Source organism: Clinocottus analis, unplaced genomic scaffold (assembly GCF_023055335.1).
Source record: "Clinocottus analis isolate CAN_PGR_092001 unplaced genomic scaffold, fCliAna1.0.p SCAF_1, whole genome shotgun sequence".
In the NCBI taxonomy this organism is placed as follows: Eukaryota; Metazoa; Chordata; class Actinopteri; order Perciformes; family Cottidae; genus Clinocottus; species Clinocottus analis.
This window is the reverse complement of record NW_027175820.1, coordinates 7,794,970-7,813,579: the sequence shown is the minus strand read 5'-3', so window position 1 is coordinate 7,813,579 and position 18,610 is coordinate 7,794,970. Positions and strand designations below refer to the sequence as shown.

The 18,610-nt window shown below is 45.9% G+C and overlaps 1 protein-coding gene across 7 annotated transcripts in view; it reads right to left on the bottom strand.

Moving 5' to 3' along the window:
• herc1 (HECT and RLD domain containing E3 ubiquitin protein ligase family member 1) overlaps positions 1-18,610 on the bottom strand; it is a 70,154-nt gene that overhangs the window by 22,720 nt on the left and 28,824 nt on the right. For 5 of the 7 annotated variants that reach the window (XM_068578816.1, XM_068578842.1, XM_068578852.1 and 2 more), the window contains 25 exons: positions 17,979-18,250; positions 15,580-15,795; positions 14,960-15,080; positions 14,303-14,540; positions 14,026-14,198; positions 13,506-13,661; positions 13,281-13,387; positions 13,090-13,200; positions 12,807-12,977; positions 12,308-12,547; positions 12,062-12,145; positions 11,111-11,703; positions 9,584-10,205; positions 8,975-9,248; positions 6,925-7,135; positions 6,676-6,842; positions 5,663-5,779; positions 4,727-4,973; positions 3,976-4,097; positions 3,637-3,863; positions 2,381-2,649; positions 1,668-1,720; positions 1,198-1,398; positions 939-1,113; positions 408-675 (listed from right to left, as the gene is read on the bottom strand). In XM_068578816.1, coding sequence (XP_068434917.1) covers positions 408-675; positions 939-1,113; positions 1,198-1,398; positions 1,668-1,720; positions 2,381-2,649; positions 3,637-3,863; positions 3,976-4,097; positions 4,727-4,973; positions 5,663-5,779; positions 6,676-6,842; positions 6,925-7,135; positions 8,975-9,248; positions 9,584-10,205; positions 11,111-11,703; positions 12,062-12,145; positions 12,308-12,547; positions 12,807-12,977; positions 13,090-13,200; positions 13,281-13,387; positions 13,506-13,661; positions 14,026-14,198; positions 14,303-14,540; positions 14,960-15,080; positions 15,580-15,795; positions 17,979-18,250 — 5,435 coding nt within the window. The remainder of the gene's footprint in view (positions 1-407; positions 676-938; positions 1,114-1,197; positions 1,399-1,667; positions 1,721-2,380; positions 2,650-3,636; positions 3,864-3,975; positions 4,098-4,726; positions 4,974-5,662; positions 5,780-6,675; positions 6,843-6,924; positions 7,136-8,974; positions 9,249-9,583; positions 10,206-11,110; positions 11,704-12,061; positions 12,146-12,307; positions 12,548-12,806; positions 12,978-13,089; positions 13,201-13,280; positions 13,388-13,505; positions 13,662-14,025; positions 14,199-14,302; positions 14,541-14,959; positions 15,081-15,579; positions 15,796-17,978; positions 18,251-18,610) is intronic. The other 2 variants (XM_068578820.1, XM_068578836.1) reach the window with 2 other exon arrangements.

Here is an 18,610-nt window from a genome sequence, read left to right as displayed (position 1 = left end):
GTGACAAAAATAAAAATAAAAGCCTCACCTGGTTTTAATTTCAGTTTAAGGAAATACAGTCATTTATTAGCAACATTTATAGAATCTAAATCACCTAATTGATTATGAAAAAAAGAAAAATGCTTCTTTCTGCTCTACTTTGCTTGTGAGAGTGAAATATGATTATGATTATTATTATTATCAATAATAATAATAATAACAATAATAACAATATTATTATTTATAATAATTATACTTTGTTTAGCACCTTTCATACAAAATATGCAGACTCAAAGTGTTTTACACCTAAAAACAGGGAGAAAGATGGAACATTAAACATGCTTCATCAAAAAATTGCTTTGGAATTTTTTTTTCAATAATACATACATAAAATGCATAACATAAGATTGAAAGAGCTCCACGAGTACCTGCGTGCAGAGCTGCACAAGCAGCTTGGCGGCGTTGGGGCTGTTGGAGGCCAGGCAGCCCACCGCTGTGCTGAGGTATGCTAAGCAGGAGATGGGCTTGCTGGCCTTAGAGGCCCCGCGGGGCCTCTCACCGTGACCGGCGCCCGACGTGGGGCTGGGAGAAAGACCGGCTCGACCAGCGGCTGCCAGACACATCAGCCGAACCAGAGTTCGGATGTCGGTTAGACCCAGAGACTCCAGACCGGCAGCCAGACTGCAGCTCGAGCCGCTGCGAGGGTGGAAAGGGAGAGAGGTCATGAAAAGCTGCCGCAGGTAAACCGACGAGGACCTTTTAGGGGTTGTAGTGAGCAGTTGTAGTGCAGACATCGAGCTCTTGCTGTTGGATGAGGAGGGGCAAAATACATCGTAATTCATAACCACTGGTTTCGATTCCAACCACATCAGGAATTCAGGCGGTAAAGGCCTTCTCTTGCCTGGTTTTGATTTGCTGCGACATTACAAAGAGCTTCAACCCGTGAAGGTGCAGGTTACCTGACAGACAGCAGGGACAGGGCTCTCATCACCATGGTCCGGGCCAGCAGCACCTGGGCGGCGGCCGTCACCCTCCTGAGCGCCATCACCCGATCGTGGGGGTTCTGGAGGGCGGCCGCCTGCTCGCCGAGGGTCACCCTGCCCGACGAGCTCTTATCCACCGAGGTCTGACAGCCTGAACACACACGGACACACACACACACGGTCAGTCTGATACCGTTAAAGCCGGCGGTGTCGTCTGACCGGCTCTGGTCCTCACCGATCTGCAGCAGTGTCTCCTCCATGCTGTTGCTTGCCGTCACCATGGCCACAGAGGCCCCCAGCGGGTCGCTGTCAGGGAACTGGACGGCCTCGGGGACGGTCCTGCGCTCGCCGAGGCCCAGCGGTCCGGCCAGGAGCTCGAACTCTTCCTCTCCCGTCAGCTTCTCGTCTTCGTCGACGTCCAGCATGTCCCAGTCCTCTGCAGCAAGACGGATTGACGCAAAGAAACATTTATTTTAACAATTTACAATTGAATTGATGAACCCTAAACTTTGTGTGTTTCAATTTGTTTTTATTTATGTAAGACTTTTTTTAACTCCTTGATATAAAATCAATCAAAAACCGCTAGTGAGAAAGATCTCTGGAAGATAATGACAATACATCTAAACAGAATGTAAATCATATCTTCTAAAATAAAAATAAATCTGGTTTCATTTTAAATGGAACACTATATATACACTATATTACCTTCATAGACGCTGTCCTGCTTCCCCAGGAGGTCCGGAGCTTGTCCCTTGTACCTAAACAATAATAAAACAATGACAAGGATCACGTTCACTTCCTTTAAATAAGTAAAACAAAATCAAACATGACGCCTGATGACTCCAACATAAACGCTCTATAAAGTTATTTAAGTCAAAGTTCATGGAGTCCAGGTAGATTGGGACTTTTCATGCATTTCTTTTCAGGCACCTTTAAAAGTCTCTTGATTTTTAACAAATCATAAAGAACCTGAAGGAAATATGTTGAAAACAAACAAACAGTTTTCATTTAGAAAAATAATGTTTCACTATTTCATACACGCAAATTTAGTAGAATGATATAAGACTTATAATTGTATTTTAGTTGAGCAAACAGAAATACACTGCGAACTGACAAACCAATACTTTAATTGTGGATGCATGCCGTCAATACCAAATAATCATATCGCATAGACTTGATACAATATGATTATTTTTACTGATAAAAAAAGGCAAATTTAATCGTGAGTCTGGGTTACAGGCGGTTGTTGTGATGTGAAACAGGAAGCGACTGGTGCGTTCACTCAGTGAGTCGGTCGCTCCATGACGAGCAGCTTGTACGGGTTCATGATTAATTAATTCATACACAATGCTGATACACGACGAAAGGAAATGCACATGCTTCCTTGTTCTCTCGGCCGGTCTCAGGTGTGAGCCTACCTCTCCACAACGGGGACCTTGGCCTTGCTCTTGATGGCCAGGTACTTCTCCCGGCAGCCTCCACACAGCAGGTAGTACGGGTTGCCGCTGCCGCACTCCCCCCCGAACCATCCATCCACGTAGGAGCCGTTGCTGCGGTAACCCTGGCGGTTGGCGCTGCGGCCGCAGCCCGGGTGGCTCTTCTTCATGTGCTGGTTGAAGTTTGCCACGTTGGCCTCGCACAGCTCGCACACCACCACCTCGTCCCGGTCATCTGTCTCGCACACGTGCTGTGAGGGTCGAGGTACAATCACGTGACACACACACACACACACACACACACACACACACACACACACACGTAGACAAGACACACACAAGACAAAGATGTTCAGAAGAGCCTCCACGCAAAATGTGACATGTTGGAGACACAAACCAACAATAGCTTCACATCGATGAGTTGCAAGCGACAGCCAATGAATCGTTTTGTTAATAAAAAAAGAGTTTAGTCTTTCATTCCATGCCAGTTAGAGTGGAGGTTATGAGGGGCTTTCAGAGAGGTTTCAGGGGAGAGTGTTCTTAAACCAGAAAGTGTCTCATAAAGCCAGCGTGTCAGCATGCATCAAACACACACGGTTCAGAGGGGTTCAGAGTTAACCCTCTGAACCCCAAAAAACCCGCATGTGGGATTTTCAGTCCATCCAAAAAAATGTGATTGTCAAATTTTCATCTTTCCTACAGTCCTTTAACTCATCATGTGTGACAAACACTGCGGTCAGAATAAGAAGTCAAAACAAAGCTTAAAATTGTGATATTTCATCAGAAACTATTTGTTCTCATCGTTGTATTTAAACTCCTGGCACCAGGTAAACGGTTTGCTCAAAGAAAACTATGAAGCCGTGATAGTCGTGTGACATTCATTCTGTGAAACTGGATTATGTTCAAGCTGGACAGGCTATAAAAAAGTAAATAGTTAAATATGGACTATTGGAATAAATGTTTGAGATTTTTTTGCGTTATTCTGTACTAAAGACGTGTTCTAGTTCTCTACTTCTAGTCATGATGCCTTCGTTTCTACAGAGGAGCAGGACTTTTATTTTGAAGTGACAATCAAGGACTACAGAGAGCAAGAAACCTGCCCCTAATATAAACCTGATGGAGGGGTTAAGAGGGTGGACCGGGTGAAGCGATGCAGCGCAGGTTATAGAACAGGTTATAGAACAGAGCGGTGGTGGCGCTCCCCTCCCCCTCTGGACATAGCTTAAAGTCACACACACCCATGTTGGCCAGTCCAGTACCTCCGGGATCCACATTCCCAGAATGTCGGTGTCGGTGGCGAGGTCCTGGCCGAACATGGCCTCCATGGTCTCCTCGTCCAGGTCCATCTCCAGCTCCTCGTCCAAGTTGAAGTCGTACAGGGCGCCCGGGTCCTGCTGCTGCTGCAGGGACGACACCTCACGCCGAGACTGGCTGTGGTGAGCCTGCACCGACCGGTACAGACCGGCTGAGAGGGAGAGGGAGAAGGGTGAAGAGAGGACGATGGAGAAGTAAGGAGACAGAGAGACAGAGGACAGAGAGAGATAGACAGAGAGAGAGTTTAAGCGCCCTGTCCTTACCAGCCCTGGCCAGCAGTGTGCGAGCAGCCAGGTCAAAGCGGTGCTTCCTGCCGACAGCGGAGCGTCCTCTGAGAGTCCCGCTGCTGGAGGCCGCTGCGTTGTCCTGGTCCAGAGCCTCAGGACTACAAGCACACAGAGAGACTTAGAAATACTGTAAAGACTTTTACACACGTACAATCCTCAGTGACATTGAGTAACTGTAAGAGAGTCAACATGACCTCATGCTTCCTCTGCGGTCTGGTCATCCGGCACAACCAGCTCGGCTCCCACTAGACCACAACACTTAAAACTTGTGCAATTTAAATACATTGTGCAATAAGTTATTCTGCCTGTATGTATGTATGTATGTATGTATGTATGTATGTATGTATGTATGTATGTATGTATGTATGTGTGTGTTTATATATATATATATATATATATATATATATATATATATATATATATATATATATATATATATATATATATATATATATATATATATATCATCACATTAGTTACTCTGGATTCTTACTGTTTTTTGTATTATATTATCTTATTTATAATACTTGTTTTGATCTTGATTCCTATGTCTCTTGTTTGCTCTTCTTTTTCTTGCTGTCATCCCGTATAGGTCCCCAATGCTATTGTAAACATTTGGCGATATGCTGAGCTTTGCGATAGCAGACATTACAATGTTTTATATTCTGTCTGTTTTTATACAAATGAGTCTTCGAAGACCTCCGTTATATAAAAGCTCCATCATCACCTCTCGCTGAAGCCCTCCTCCATCTCTGAGGCATCTGCGCTGGCAATCTCTCCGGGAGAGCTCAGGTACGGGCCCCTATCCAGAGACTTGCCCCCAGAAGAGGCTGTCGCACCCGGACAGGACGGGTCGGACCCGCCCCCACTGCCATCGTCGTGAGGCTCATCGGTCTCGTCCTCCGTGCCCGGATGCTCGATCATCCACATGGCGAGCACCGTGATGTTCTGAGCGTCCGCTTCCCCTCGAGCGCCTGAGACAACAGACCACAATATTCAAGAGGCATAACAAGGCGTTTATGAAACATACTTATTTAAAATGCAATGCCACAGTCATGTAACACCATAAATACAGGTGGTTTTGCACTGTGAACACAAACCATTTGGATGTTTGCTGTGTTTTAAAAACAATAAACCGAAAGTTTTGGGTTTTATTGGTCAAGCTAAACATTTTACCCTTATTCCTTCACGAAGGACACGTTTGGCTTTTAAAGTGTTCTATTATTTGGTTGCGTCGAGTTCGTCCTGTACTGTAATCTATATTTTCGGGTTTCCTGCATGAATATCAATGTTGTTACAAATCATTGACATATTGCATGCTGTGAAAAGAATAAAAATCTTCCTTTTAGTAAAGAGAAATGGCATTTTCAGGGTTAAAATATCCAAAAATGAATGAATAGTTGGTAGTAATGAACACGACTGAAGTTTAAAAGACCTAAATAATATAATAATAGAAAATAATATCATCATAGAATGTTGTTGCCGAAGATCGGAGCAAAGTTTTTTAAAAGAGGTGAAGGAGGACAACTTGAGATTTGGGAAATTTTCAGTATTTTTCTAGATATTATTTTATAGACAAAAAAACAACAACTAATAGATAAATCAAAGAGGAAAACGATTGTTTGTTTGAAGCTGAGATGCAGATATCAAACTGGAGGCTGACCAGTGGCATCCAGAGCTTTGGTGATCTGGCGCAGAGAGAAGCCCATCTCCAACAGAGGGACGGCGATGGCAGGAGGGGGGGGCGACGTGGACAACCTGCTGCTGGGGTCTGACAGCGCTGAGAACAACAATAACACAATTAGTGACACTTCTGGCACCCTCATCTGTCCCATGTGGGAAAAATGGAATACTTCAGACTGAGATAATAATTAAAATTGTATGTAAATGTTGCAGGATTTTCCAGTGTGTCATAGTGAAGACGTGTCAGAAGACATCGTGAGGAAAATATTAAGCTTCGGTGAAAACAAGCAAAGGCATTAATTTACACAGAAAGGCCCACTATTTAAATCATCATCATCTAATAATTAAAAGGTGCCCTCTGAAGTTTTTTTTAGCAAAAGTTATGGTCTGAACAGTGAAGTCTATGCTTCATGTGTTGAAGCTGCATTCTCTCTCCTGACAACCACACCACGGGGGTGGTTGTATAGAAGTCTATGTAAATGACTCTACTTCTCTCTTGATTTATTCCCTCGGTAAACATTGTAAACATGAGTTCATGTCTCAATCTCTAGTTTCAAGGTTGTCCAACAGCTTCATTCACCAGTCAGGAAGCTGAACTTTCTCCCCATATAGACTTATACTCTTATACTCCTCTACTGCTACACATACTTATAGTTTCCTAATTTATGTTGTTTAATTTATGTTGTTTATATGTTGTTCCATTTCTACTTTTTAACTGTTTTTTTGCACTTGATTACTTGATGACATTACATTCACTTCTTGCCAAACAGAAGAGAAACACAATTTCAAGTCTTCTGTATATTTGCACAGAGAAAAGAAGTGACAAATAAAACTGAATTTGTTTCTCAAAGAAATCTCTAAAAAAAGGTGTTGAATCCATCCTTTCCCTCATGAACCTGCTTTGTTTGCTGCATATCTTGCCACATTGAAATCAATAAAAACAGCCATCTATTGGTATTGGATGTTGACATGCATAAGCCATGGCATACTTACAGGTGCCTGTTCGGTTTTGAGGTCTAGAGGGTTGGGAGTCAGGGGAGGTGAGACTCTGCCGGCGGCCAACCTCCTCCGAGGGCGAGGTCGGCAGCGACGACACCGGAGGAGTCTGAGCTCGCCTGGTCGGAACCAGGGTGGTGGTTGGGTAACTAGAAAACATTTGCCTGTGGGGTCACAGAGGGAGCGTCAGAATAATTGCATCAATGAAATAAATAAGGAGAAACGTCCGCGGCCACCTGTCCTGACCTGAGGAGGCTAAGCGGCATGACCCCCGGAGACTCCGAGGCCGGGGCGGCCTCAGTGTCGGTGACGGGCGTGGTGGCCGTGGTAGTGTCCTCCAGCGAGGAGCTCATGAAGGAGGTGGTACTGGAGGCAGAGGGGCTGGTTGTGATTGGGGTCTGAGCCAACTGCTCGCCCTCTGCGCTTTCCCCCTCGCCATCCGGTTCACTTCTCACCCCTAAAGGGGACGAAAAGATGGCCGACGTTAATTCAACTTTGTGTGTTTCGGTCAAACGTGATCTTTATTATTGAAAAGGATATTTAATAAAAATATACTATCAGGATATTGCCATTAATGCTTTGAAGCTCCAAACCGTAAAAAAATAAATGAAAAAAAAGGTAAATTACAATCTACAGTCTATGTTGACACTATCGTGAAGTAAATGTGAAGTAAATATAGTAATGCAACCAAAAATGTAAAAAAGAATCAAAAAAGAATCATTTTCTTTTTTAATCATTTAAATTGTGTTTTCATGCAAACCACTATAGATAACAATAACAAACAATAATGTTTTACATTTTTGTCTAATTGTAGATGTCAGATGTTCACTCGGGAAAACGTTGACATTTCACCAGCACAACCAGCTTAAGTACCATTCCAACGCGCAGCATGCGTTGGTCGGCGAGGGGCGTTCAAGTGGAATGCGTCAAACAAGCCTCACTGAACAACGTAGACACCTCACTAAGTCTGCCTGTGACAAGCTGAGTAGCACAGTTGCAGAATTAATATTGTTGAGGATGAGGGGTTCACCAAAGTTTTGCGAGTGGCAACAGGGGACCCGAGCATCAAAGCACCGCAAAGACGCACAATCATGACACAAATCCATGCGCTGTTTAAAGCTGGAAAGAACAAAACGGAAAATGACTTGGCTGCTACGGATCATGTGGCGCTGACAGGGGATCACTGGACTTTTGTGAGTAATGAGAATTACATGGGTGACCAGACGTCCTCTTTTTCCCGGACATGTCCTCTTTTTGAGACCTAAAAATTGCGTCCGGCAGGGATTCCTTAACGTCCGTGATTTTACCTCGTTGAATATTTGTGTCTCTCTGGGTCTTTCACAAACTAGTTATTACGCCCTTACAAGTTGTGGAAACGGTATCTTATGTTCATCTTCTTGGCGAGCTCTGACGGTAGAGAGAACTGTCATTGGTCGACCGATCTCAGGGTTGCCAGATGCACGATAATTATCCTCCAAATACAACCATTTTGAGCCTTTGGTACGATACTACGCCATCATCAATCTGGCAACACTGAGCACCTTGTCACCTCCACTCACGACGAATATCCTGTTATGCTCTAAAGAAACTAGTTCGGCATAAAACATCGCCGCATCAATAATCAACTGGAAGTTCAGCGACAAAATTTTTTTTTTGTAGTTTAGCACAACTTTTTTATGAGCTAAAGATCGCGTAGATGCACGACTGTGAAGTGGAATAAAACGATAACAGGGTTCACCTTACGGTCTGTAGTTGCATTGTTTACAACAGCAGCCCAATGTATAAAGGACAATGTATATATCCGTCTTTTATCATAAATCTTTCTGCTTTTACAAGAATATACCGAGAATATCGGTAATATGTGATTAATCATGATTAATCCACAGAAACCTGTGATTAATCTGATTAAAATTTTTAATCATTTCACAGCCCTAATATATATATATATATATATATATATATATATATATATATATATATATATATATATATATATATATACACACACACACACACACACACACATATATATACACACACACACACACACACACATTAAAATAAAGGTCTGAACCAGGTCTGAACTATGCCGTAGACTTAAAGTGCAGCACCTGTGTACAGTAGTGATAAGCCCCTACCAATGCAACAAAAAAAAATGCAGTTAACGCATGATTAAATAGTTAACGGCGTTAAAGGATTGAGCAGTTAATGCGTTTTTAGTGCGTTAACTTGCCCAGACCTGATATAAATGTATATATTCAAAAATCCGTCACATACATGGCTACGGTATTCTCACCAGACTTGGTCTTTCCCCCACTGGGCTCCTCCAGCAGCCCGTTCACCACGAGCTTGTAGACCATGGCCTGTGCCCTCTCCAGGTCGGCCAGGCCCAAGGCCCGCTTGATGGGGGAGCGCATCACCGCCCGCTTCACCATATGGCGCATGAGGAACTGCAGAGCGGCCCGCATCTCCACCTCCTCCTGGCATACTGGCGAGGTGGCGGCCGTGGTCCCGCCGGTGCCGGCGTTCAGATCGGCATTGTGGCCGCTGGGCGCCGCCTCTGGTATCACCTTGATGTCGAGAGGAGAGAACAGATTGGTACGAGTCAGATAGATTATGTAGATTTGATCCTAATTGAATATTGTCGTTATAAAAAAGGAAAATATATCTGTAAAAACAGGGAGGGTAGGTAAAAAACAATAAAAGAATAGTTTTCCATGTTTTTATTGAATGCACTAATAATGTCATTAGTATTCTCATATACTTCCGTTGAATATAAAGGTTCTCAAATGATTTTATACAATGCAGAATAAACCTCTTTGTTACACTTGTGTTTTCTTAGTTATGTTAAAGAACAACACAACAAAAGCGTATTGATGTGTGGGATTAATCTGGCGTACGGTACCTTTGGGATGAGCAGCAGCTCTGCGTACTTGCTGCAGCTCAGCAGGGCGCTGAGGGTCTTCATGGCTCCAAGGTAGAGGTAGGACATCTGCACGGCGTGGATCTCCGACTGCGTGGCAACTAAGGACGGCGAGGGCTCGTGACCGCGGGAGACGTGCTCATGGCCTTTCTTCCGGTTCCCCTCGGCTGGAGCGTGCGGCGCCGCGGCGAAGAGGGTCTCGTTCCCGCCTACCACAGAGGAGATCTCGCTCTCCGACTTGGAGTTGGGCGCCGCGTGCGCCTTCACCTCGTCCAGGCTGTGGGACACGCGCAGGTCGGAGATCACGGAGTTCGCCGGCGCTGCGTCGTCGTCTCTCTGCTCGTGGTGGTTGTGCATCTCGCTATCCGCCTTGTCCTCGTTCCCGGCCGGCTCAGGGCCGGTCGAGGCCGCACAGCGATGCTTTTTGTCGTGGCGCCGCGCGCCAAACTTGGCCGCGCTCTCCTCGTGGATGCTGGTGAGGTAGGTAAGGTCCAGCAGCAGCGAGGCGGTGAGGCCGCGGAAACGTGCCACGTCAAAGGGCAACGGCTCGCAGGGTTCCAGGTTGTAAAGCGGAGTGTCACTAGGCGACCAGAAAGTTGGGAAGCTTTAATAGAAGGGAGTGGAGAAGGAAAGGAGACAAGGGAAGGAAACACAAAGTGAGGGAGAGGGCAGGAGAGAAAGAGCACGGCATGCAAGACAAATAAAGAAATGGACTGTGTGGGGACGGCACAAACAAAACATGCTGCTTGGTGATTCGTGCACAAGAGTTGTGGATCGATGAAGAGTGAACAACGCAAACATGGAAACAGAATTAGAGCAAAATGGGAAAATGGAAGAAAACTAACAATGAAGAGGCTAATGCAGAGTGTCAGAGGGATGTGAACAAAGGCGGGGAAGGAAGCTTTAAAATATATCTATACATTTATCAGCCGCGAGGTCAACCTGCCGATGGCCAGGACCTTTGACCCCAGTGCTCAAGTCACATGACAAAGAGAGATCGGCTTCAGATACGGAAGATTGTAAGCCCATTACAGCCCATTGCAGTTAATAACACGCTTTAAACACTTTTACTTTTACAGACTTATGCGTCGTTTTGTCTAAATAGAAAAAGTATTTTAGACAAATGATAAATAGTTGACTATATTTCCTTTGAAATGTAAATTTACAAATTATGTTCTGTAAATTACCGTTCTTAGAAGAAAAAAAAATTGTAATCGGCAGATCAGACTTGGCCAAGAAGAAGAGTTGTCATTGCTAAACAACCAGAACACCATTCAATCATATCACGGATTAGCCCCCCCTGACAAATTTTTGGAGTGTGCAGTAATGGTCAAAATCTTCTCAAAGCTGATATTGTCTTTTTAATTTATTTATCCTTGGGTTAAAGCATAATATATTGGCTTATGATTTGGTATATCTGTACAAAATTCCAGTAAATATAAAACACAGCAACGTATCAAAATGTGAAAAAAAGGCGACACACGAAGGTGCCACAGGTCCCCCCCGTACCTGATGGTGATCTCGGCCTCGTCCCACTGCACCTTGGCCGAGGTGCTGCCTTCCTTCACCACACCCAGCAGCGTGGCGTGCCTCCCGGTCTGCTTGTGCACGCATCGGCCGCCAACGCGCAGGCCGGCGTCCGCCCCACCGATCACCGACAGGACCGGCCATACTTCCGTGCAGAGCGTCCTCAGGTGGTGCTCCGACAGCTCCGCCAGGCCGTGCTGCCGCCCGTGGCGTCCTCGCTCCTCCTCCGTCCTTGTGGGCGTCTCCTGGCTTTCCTTCTGGGCGTCGTGCTCCTCGCGGCTCTGCACCGAGCGACTCTTTTTCAGCCTCTGACCGCTGCCGCCGGACCCACCGCCGGACCCACTGCCGGACGCACCGCCGGACCCACCGCCGGACTCTCTGAAGCAAGGCTTAATCTTGTGAAGCCGCTCGGTCATGGTCTTGTTGATGCCCTGGGTCCAGTGCTCTGTCCGATGCAGGATGCGGATCAGCTGCGTGGTGGCCTCGGCCAGCACGGTGGCCATGGGGCTGCAGACCGGGTCGCCAGGCAGGAGGTCTCGAGGCGTACCCCTCATCTGCATCTCACAGATCTTAACCTGGAAACAAGAAGCAGAATATACATATATTAATGCCACAAAGCCTTACGCCATTGGAACTGTGCGCTGATTTTGCAACAAGGCTCATTAACATCAAGAGGGCCACATTTCTGCATACAAACTAATTTAAATATGCGCAAATGACACAGAAGGAGGGTCTTATTAGTTGCTTTAAGGAACACACAGGGTTTTGTTTTATTTGTGCAGGTTTAGCAGCTGCAAAAGCCAAGTGATCCCTCTGTAACTCGCCCCGCAGAGATCATAACAGGGAGCTCAAAGATGTGGACTCTCACGTCACTGTAAGCAGATGAAATAACTCCCTCAGGTGGAGCAGATGGCGGAGATGTGTGTATGCTACCTTCTCTCCTGGGTTACTACTGTAGAACATCACACAGGGGTAGAGCTCTGTGGCATCAACGTCCTCAAAGGCCAACTTTGGCTCCTGTTGAATTACAAGTCAGCGGTTAGGGACGAACACGGAACACCGAGGAGGACCTTAACAGTCTATAGTCAGTGGGCTATTGGAAGAGGGTCTATCAATGATCGAGACGGTCTGTGATACTTTTGAAGAACTTCAAAATAAAACATCCAAAGCGCCTCTCACCTCTCCGTTCTTGCCGAAGGAGATGGTTCTGGCCTCCATGTCCAGCACGCAGGTGATGAAGTCTCCCTGTGTAAAGCTGCTCAGGGTCAGCGTCTGCTCTCCGTTGTGGTAGAGGTTTCCGCTGTACGCCCGGTACAACCACATGTCCGACGTGGTGCGGTGGTTGAAGTCGTGAACGGGCCATCGTGAGACACCCACGCACGTGCCCTCGTTTCCTCGGTTCTCCTTCACGATGTAAAACTGTAGAGGACACAAAACGGGAAAACAACAACAACAAAATGAGATTCAAATTGAGTTTATACGTTTGATGTATCTCTTGAAATGTTCCCAAAATGTACAAAAGTAATGCTGATGATAAGGCGGATATTATCATTCTAACTAATGGATCAGGTGAACCAATATTTTTATAATATAGTGTCTTTTGAGGAATAAGTTGTTAGAACAACTTCCACGCCTAGGGGTGCGACGGCATCCGTGGGGATCTATGGTAACGCAGTACCTTCCACTGGTAGCATCCAGAAGACACGCCCGTGGAGGCCAGGCCGTAGCCTTTGCCCCCGCTGCCGTGCGTCAGACCCTGGCCGTTTTCCACCACACAGCACTGAGCCTTCTCCGGGTCAAAGGACACTTCCTGGATGGGAAGGTTCTCGTCCTCCTCCTCTGCATCGCCCTGCGGATAGGAGAAACCAGTCAGCCACTTGAACAAATAATAATAATAATAATAATAATGATCGTAATGATAAGACCCATGAGTACGAGAGGAAGGAGAACAATTACGACACCTGTAGTTTGAGTTCCTGAACTCGTTCTTTGATCTGGATCAAGTGTTTGGCTTGAGCGATAGGAGCTTCCCACATGCAGTCGGACAAAAGAGCGAAGAGCCGCTCGACGACCTGGAGGAGAACACACTCCATCAGCTCACTGGCCGTTGTCGAGGACTGGAGCACATGAAAAAGAAAGGAAAGCGGCATACCTGTGTCATCTGGTCATCCTCCATGTTGGCCTCACAGGCGGGCAGGACGGCCTCCAGCACATGAAGAGCCAGGAGCCGAGTCCTCAGGTTCCCCACCAGGGGGACCCCTAGAGCCAAAGCAGCCAGCAAGGGTTAATTAATACCTCAGCTTCGTTACATGGCGGGCTGGACGCACGCACGCACACACGCACGCACGCACGCACGCAGAGTTACAACTGCTGGTACCTGAGCAGCATTTCTGAGCGGCGATGTTGAGTAGCACTTCGGTCCATTTAGGAGAGGCCATCTTGGACTGGATGGCCTTGGAGGACACAACTCTCCGGAGGAAGACGAGGAAGTCCCCGAGGTGAAGCTCAGCTGTGTGCTGCTTACGGACCAATGCTGGAGGATGAGAACACCATCACATATCGTTATTACATTTCATGGGAAACTAACACTCCCTTAGTGAAGGCCCAGTAACTACTGCTCCTAAAGGGATGGGTACTACCCGTACTATTATCTGTGTACTACCCGTACTATCCATGTAGTATCTGTGTACTAGCCATGTACTAACCAGGTACTTACCTGTGTACTACCAATGTACTACATGTGTACTAGCCATGTACTATCCGTGTACTACCCATACTATCCATGTACTACCCATGTACCTATGTACTAAGTACTACCCATGTACTATATGTGTACTATTCAGGTCCCTGAAACATTTCCGTCCCATGAAAAAGTACCAGGACCACACCATCATCACCTCTGAAGTCCTTCTTCTCGGCGTCGGCTCCATCCTCCTGTTTGCTGTCTTCGTGGTCTTTCCCGGAAGCGAGCAGATTGACTCCGGCCTGAGACAGCAGGTTCTTTAGCTGACTGCAGAGCAGGTCCAGCAGCGACTGGACCACCTTGGGACTCAACTTATCTGCGTACGTCCTGCAAATCCAAGGACAACACACAGTTTGTTGACCGTTGGGTTTACAAAGCATCCATTTCATTCTTCTGTTTTTGTTTGTTTTTAACCCTCCTGAAGCTCTCACCCGGTGCTGATGGCCAATATCTGCAGCAGGCGGGTGGAGGCCACCTTGAGGGCGGTGCTGAGCTGAGACACTCCGGGTTTCTGCAGCAGCTGGAGCGGCTGGCCCAGCATCGTCTCCGTCCCACAGAGCTGCGACAGCACACTGAGCAGCCCGCTGGAGATGGCCAGCGACACGTCCACCGGCTGGTAGCGGACGCTCAGCGCGAAGACGGTGACCAGCAGGAGGCGCTGCTGGGCTTCTGGGGCGGAGAAGGGACCGAGGGAAGGAGACAAGGAGACAAAAGCATCGGACAGGATGATGGCAAAGCAAAATATTATGCTTTAAACCAAGGATAAATAAATTAAAAACAACTTTATATTTCTGGAAAAAAAAAAATTTCGTTATTCGTTATTTACATTTCAGTTTCGAAACATTTTGCTTAGCAGAGTAACTTATCTACGTAGATAAATGGTTTATTTGTTTGTGCTTGTTACTTTTTACTTCTCTGTTGGCCTTTTGGCTACAGACAAATTAAATATACCATTATACGTCCAGTTGTGAACGACGTGGATCAAAGATTTATGGGTGTGTTTCAGTATCTGTTTCACAGACAGTGTCTGTCAGCAGGAGAATACTCACGCTTCTTTTACTAAAGAGACTAAAGAGGACAGTTGTTACCTATGTGGTGCTTGTTTGCCTGTAGTGCTCTCTCCAGGGTGACGGACAGTTGCTGGTAGATCTTATGAACAGCTGTCTGGATTTCTATCTGAAGGCTCCTCTTTGCTGCTTTTACACCATCCTGAAAACGAGAAAGATGTAAACACAGTTAATGTGTTAAGGCTTTTACGGACTGCACGACACGACTAAATACCAGGCGGCAGCCTCCGGTTCTGAAGATTGAAGACGATCCCTTATGTGTTAAACATTCTCTTCCCTAACCACCAGGGGGGGGGCATTCTCTCTCCTGACTATATAAGTCTATACTAAAGTCTATATAAAGTCTAAAGTCTATCTAGTCTATATAAATGACTCTACTTGATTTATTACCTTAGTAAATATTGTACACATGAGTTCATGTCTCGATCCCTAGATTCAAGTCTCCTTCAATACAGCATGATGTTCATTTAGTAAATTATGTTCATTTAGAGTTAAACAGACCATGAAGCAGGGGACGCTTTCGGGCGGGGCTACTATGTCACTCCTCCACATTTTAACTATGCTAACATCTTCCATTTTTTGGCTGCAAAAAAATCCAATATAGCGACGACAAACAAATCAAACTGGAAGCTCTCGCGTACCTGGTAGTGATGCAGCTGCACACTCTCCCTCTTCAGCCCTCCGGCGCCCACGGTGCCGAGGCCAAAGCAACCAGCCAGGAACTGCAGCCGCACAGAGGTGAGCAGGGAGGAGGACTGGAAAGCGCCGCCGGAGTGGTCCGTGTTCCCGGGCTGGTTGCCCTTCTCCTCCATGCCAGAGATCAACACCACGATCTGGTGCAGCGCCTCCAACCGCAGCTGGAGATGAAACGAACGTCACGCATGTTTTATACAAATATTTTGCTGCACTAATATCAATAATATGTTAATCTATCTCGATTGTTTGACACTACATATTTTTAAGGATGAATCTGGTGATATTTGATCATATTATTACAGAAAAATTCCATAAAAAGATTTAAAAACTCAACAATGATTGTATCCAATAACAAGTATTGTGTGCGTATTGAAGCTTGATAGCTCTTTCTCCACTTGACAAAAATAAAACACATCGATGACGTGTAGACTCATTCATTACCATGAACACACAATTTGTACATCTTAATTCCCTTCCATGCATCCTACTCCCTACATCTTAGTAATTAAAAGGAGGCAACAAAACAGAGGAATGATAAAAAGCAGAGTCCTGAACGCATGCAGTGTTTATATATACACCATCTGTATATATTTGTAACCCTTTTTAAAGATTTGAGTCTTCAGCAGGAAGAAGTGGGCTTGGAGCTGACATCCACCGACCGATAGGAAAGTAGAAAAAGGAATAAATGCTTGGAACTGTAGCACGAGCATGAACAGAGGGGTTTATACCCTGTGCTATGAGCTGCATCATTCTCCTAACCAGTCCACCAGTGGGTGATTTTTTTTTCATACTCTTTATTTATAGTTGTATATAACTTGTCAACAAACAAACTATAGACAAAGAAAAAAAACTGCCTGGAATCTTGTGGTTCCCAGAGTTTGAAAAAATAGGTTGGGGGCTAGAGCCTTCAGTTATCAAGCTCCTCTTCTGTGGAATAAGCTCCTACTTTCAGTAAATAGACCTGTACTTGTATCGCGCCTTTCTAGTCTTACGACCACTCAAAGCGCTTTCACACTAAATGACATCATTTACCCAATCACACCCATTCACACACTGATGGGAGGAGCCACCATGCAAGGTGCCACATCAGTATTATCAACCATTCATACTCCATAGGCGCAGCTACAGGAGCAATTTAGGGTTAAGTGTCTTGCTCAAGGACACACCGACATGGGCTAGCAGCGACGGGGATCGAACCGCCGATTCTCTGATTGACAGACGATCCTGCTCACCACTGAGCCACAGTCACCCAGTCCAGGCAGACACAATTACCTCATTTAAGAGTAGACTTAAGACTTTCCTCTTTGACAGCACCTATAGTTAGGGCTGTCTCAGGTTTATAGTTAGGGCTGGCTCAGGTTTATAGTAAGGGCTGGCTTAGGTTTATAGTTAGGGCTGACTCAGGTTCATAGTTAGGGCTGACTCAGGTTCATAGTTAGGGCTGACTCAGGTTCATAGTTAGGGCTGACTTAAGTTTACAGTTAGGGCTGGCTCAGGTTTATAGTTAGGGCTGGCTCAGGTTTACAGTTAGGGCTGGCTTAGGTTTACAGATAGGGCTGGCTCAAGTTTATAGTTAGGGCTGGCTCATGTTAGCCCTGGTCCAGCCCCTAGATATGATGCCATAGGCCTAGACATCTGGGGGACATCTTAGGATACACTGAGCTCCTACTCTCCTCTTCTCTTCTTCTTTCTTTTATCTCACTTCTCCTTTCACCTCTTCTTTCTCTCCTTCTGGATGAATTATAGTCTCTTCGATGTACATTACTAACACTACTCCTTTCCGGGAGCCTCTGTGCTTCCTCGCCTCAAGTGTCCACGGACCGTGGCTGTCTGGAGCTGGTCCCGCCCCCGGTCATGGATCGTGTCTGTCTGGAACCGGTCCTGCATGCTACGATGGACTGCGGTTGTCTGGAGCTGGCCCTGCCCTCATACGAATAAACTACTTTTTTACCTTTAAAGAAAGAAGTGTTAAAGTATTAAATTTATGATGAAGAAACTAAGGTTGAATATTCTGAAAAATATTAGATTTGGCTGCTAAATATTTACTCCAAAGTAGGTTATTAAGACTTCCTTTCTTTAAAGCATTTAAAGGTGAATCATCCCTGAACATATAAATAATGTTATTAATCAGTGAACTATTTGTGACCGTCGCGGCAACTGTACAGCGAGACATAGGACTTGTTGACAGGAAGATAATAAAAATACAGAATACACCAGAATAAAAACGACAAAAGGGCTTTAGAAATCCTCTGCTGAAGCATACAGTTCCTCATGTGACGTAAACACAACCATAAATGATGACTGTCCATTGGTTTTGTGGCGATAACAGTGAGAGAGGGCTCACCTCCGCCCTGCTCTGCTGCTGCTCCATGGCCAGGATGGTGGCCTGGGGGCCGGTGGACATGCTCTCCTCGGGCTCCTTGAAGGCTGGAGCGAGGCCTACATCGCCGCTGATGAAGCTGAACATGTTGTCGATGAGGGCGTGGACGCCGAGCGACCGGCTCAGGTCCAGGTCTGCCTCCTCGAAGAAGAGGGCGGAGCCATAGCTCCGCTGGCGACTCAATTTGGCCCGGAACCAGGAATCGGCCAAGGAGTCAGGGGAGCTGTGGAGTAAGCCTGCAGACAAGAAGAGAGACAGGGGAGCCTTTCAGATGCATCGATGCACACAGCAGATCTCTTATCGATGCGTTTAAAGCACTTAGGAGTTCCGCGGGGCAATGCATTATTACTCTGTGAGAGCTCATCGAATGGAGAAATGCTGAATCTTCATGCGGGCACAAGTCTTCATCAGCCATTATGGATTCTTCTAGAATGGGCACGCAGAGTTTCCTAACACCCACCGAGATAGAAAATAAATAAATGCTGCAGTTGAGATGTGAAATGGCAACCGGAGCAATGTTTCCATATTCCGACTGAAACACCATAGTCAAAGTATCAGCGCCGATGATTTCTTTTAAAGGGACAGTCGCGACTTTA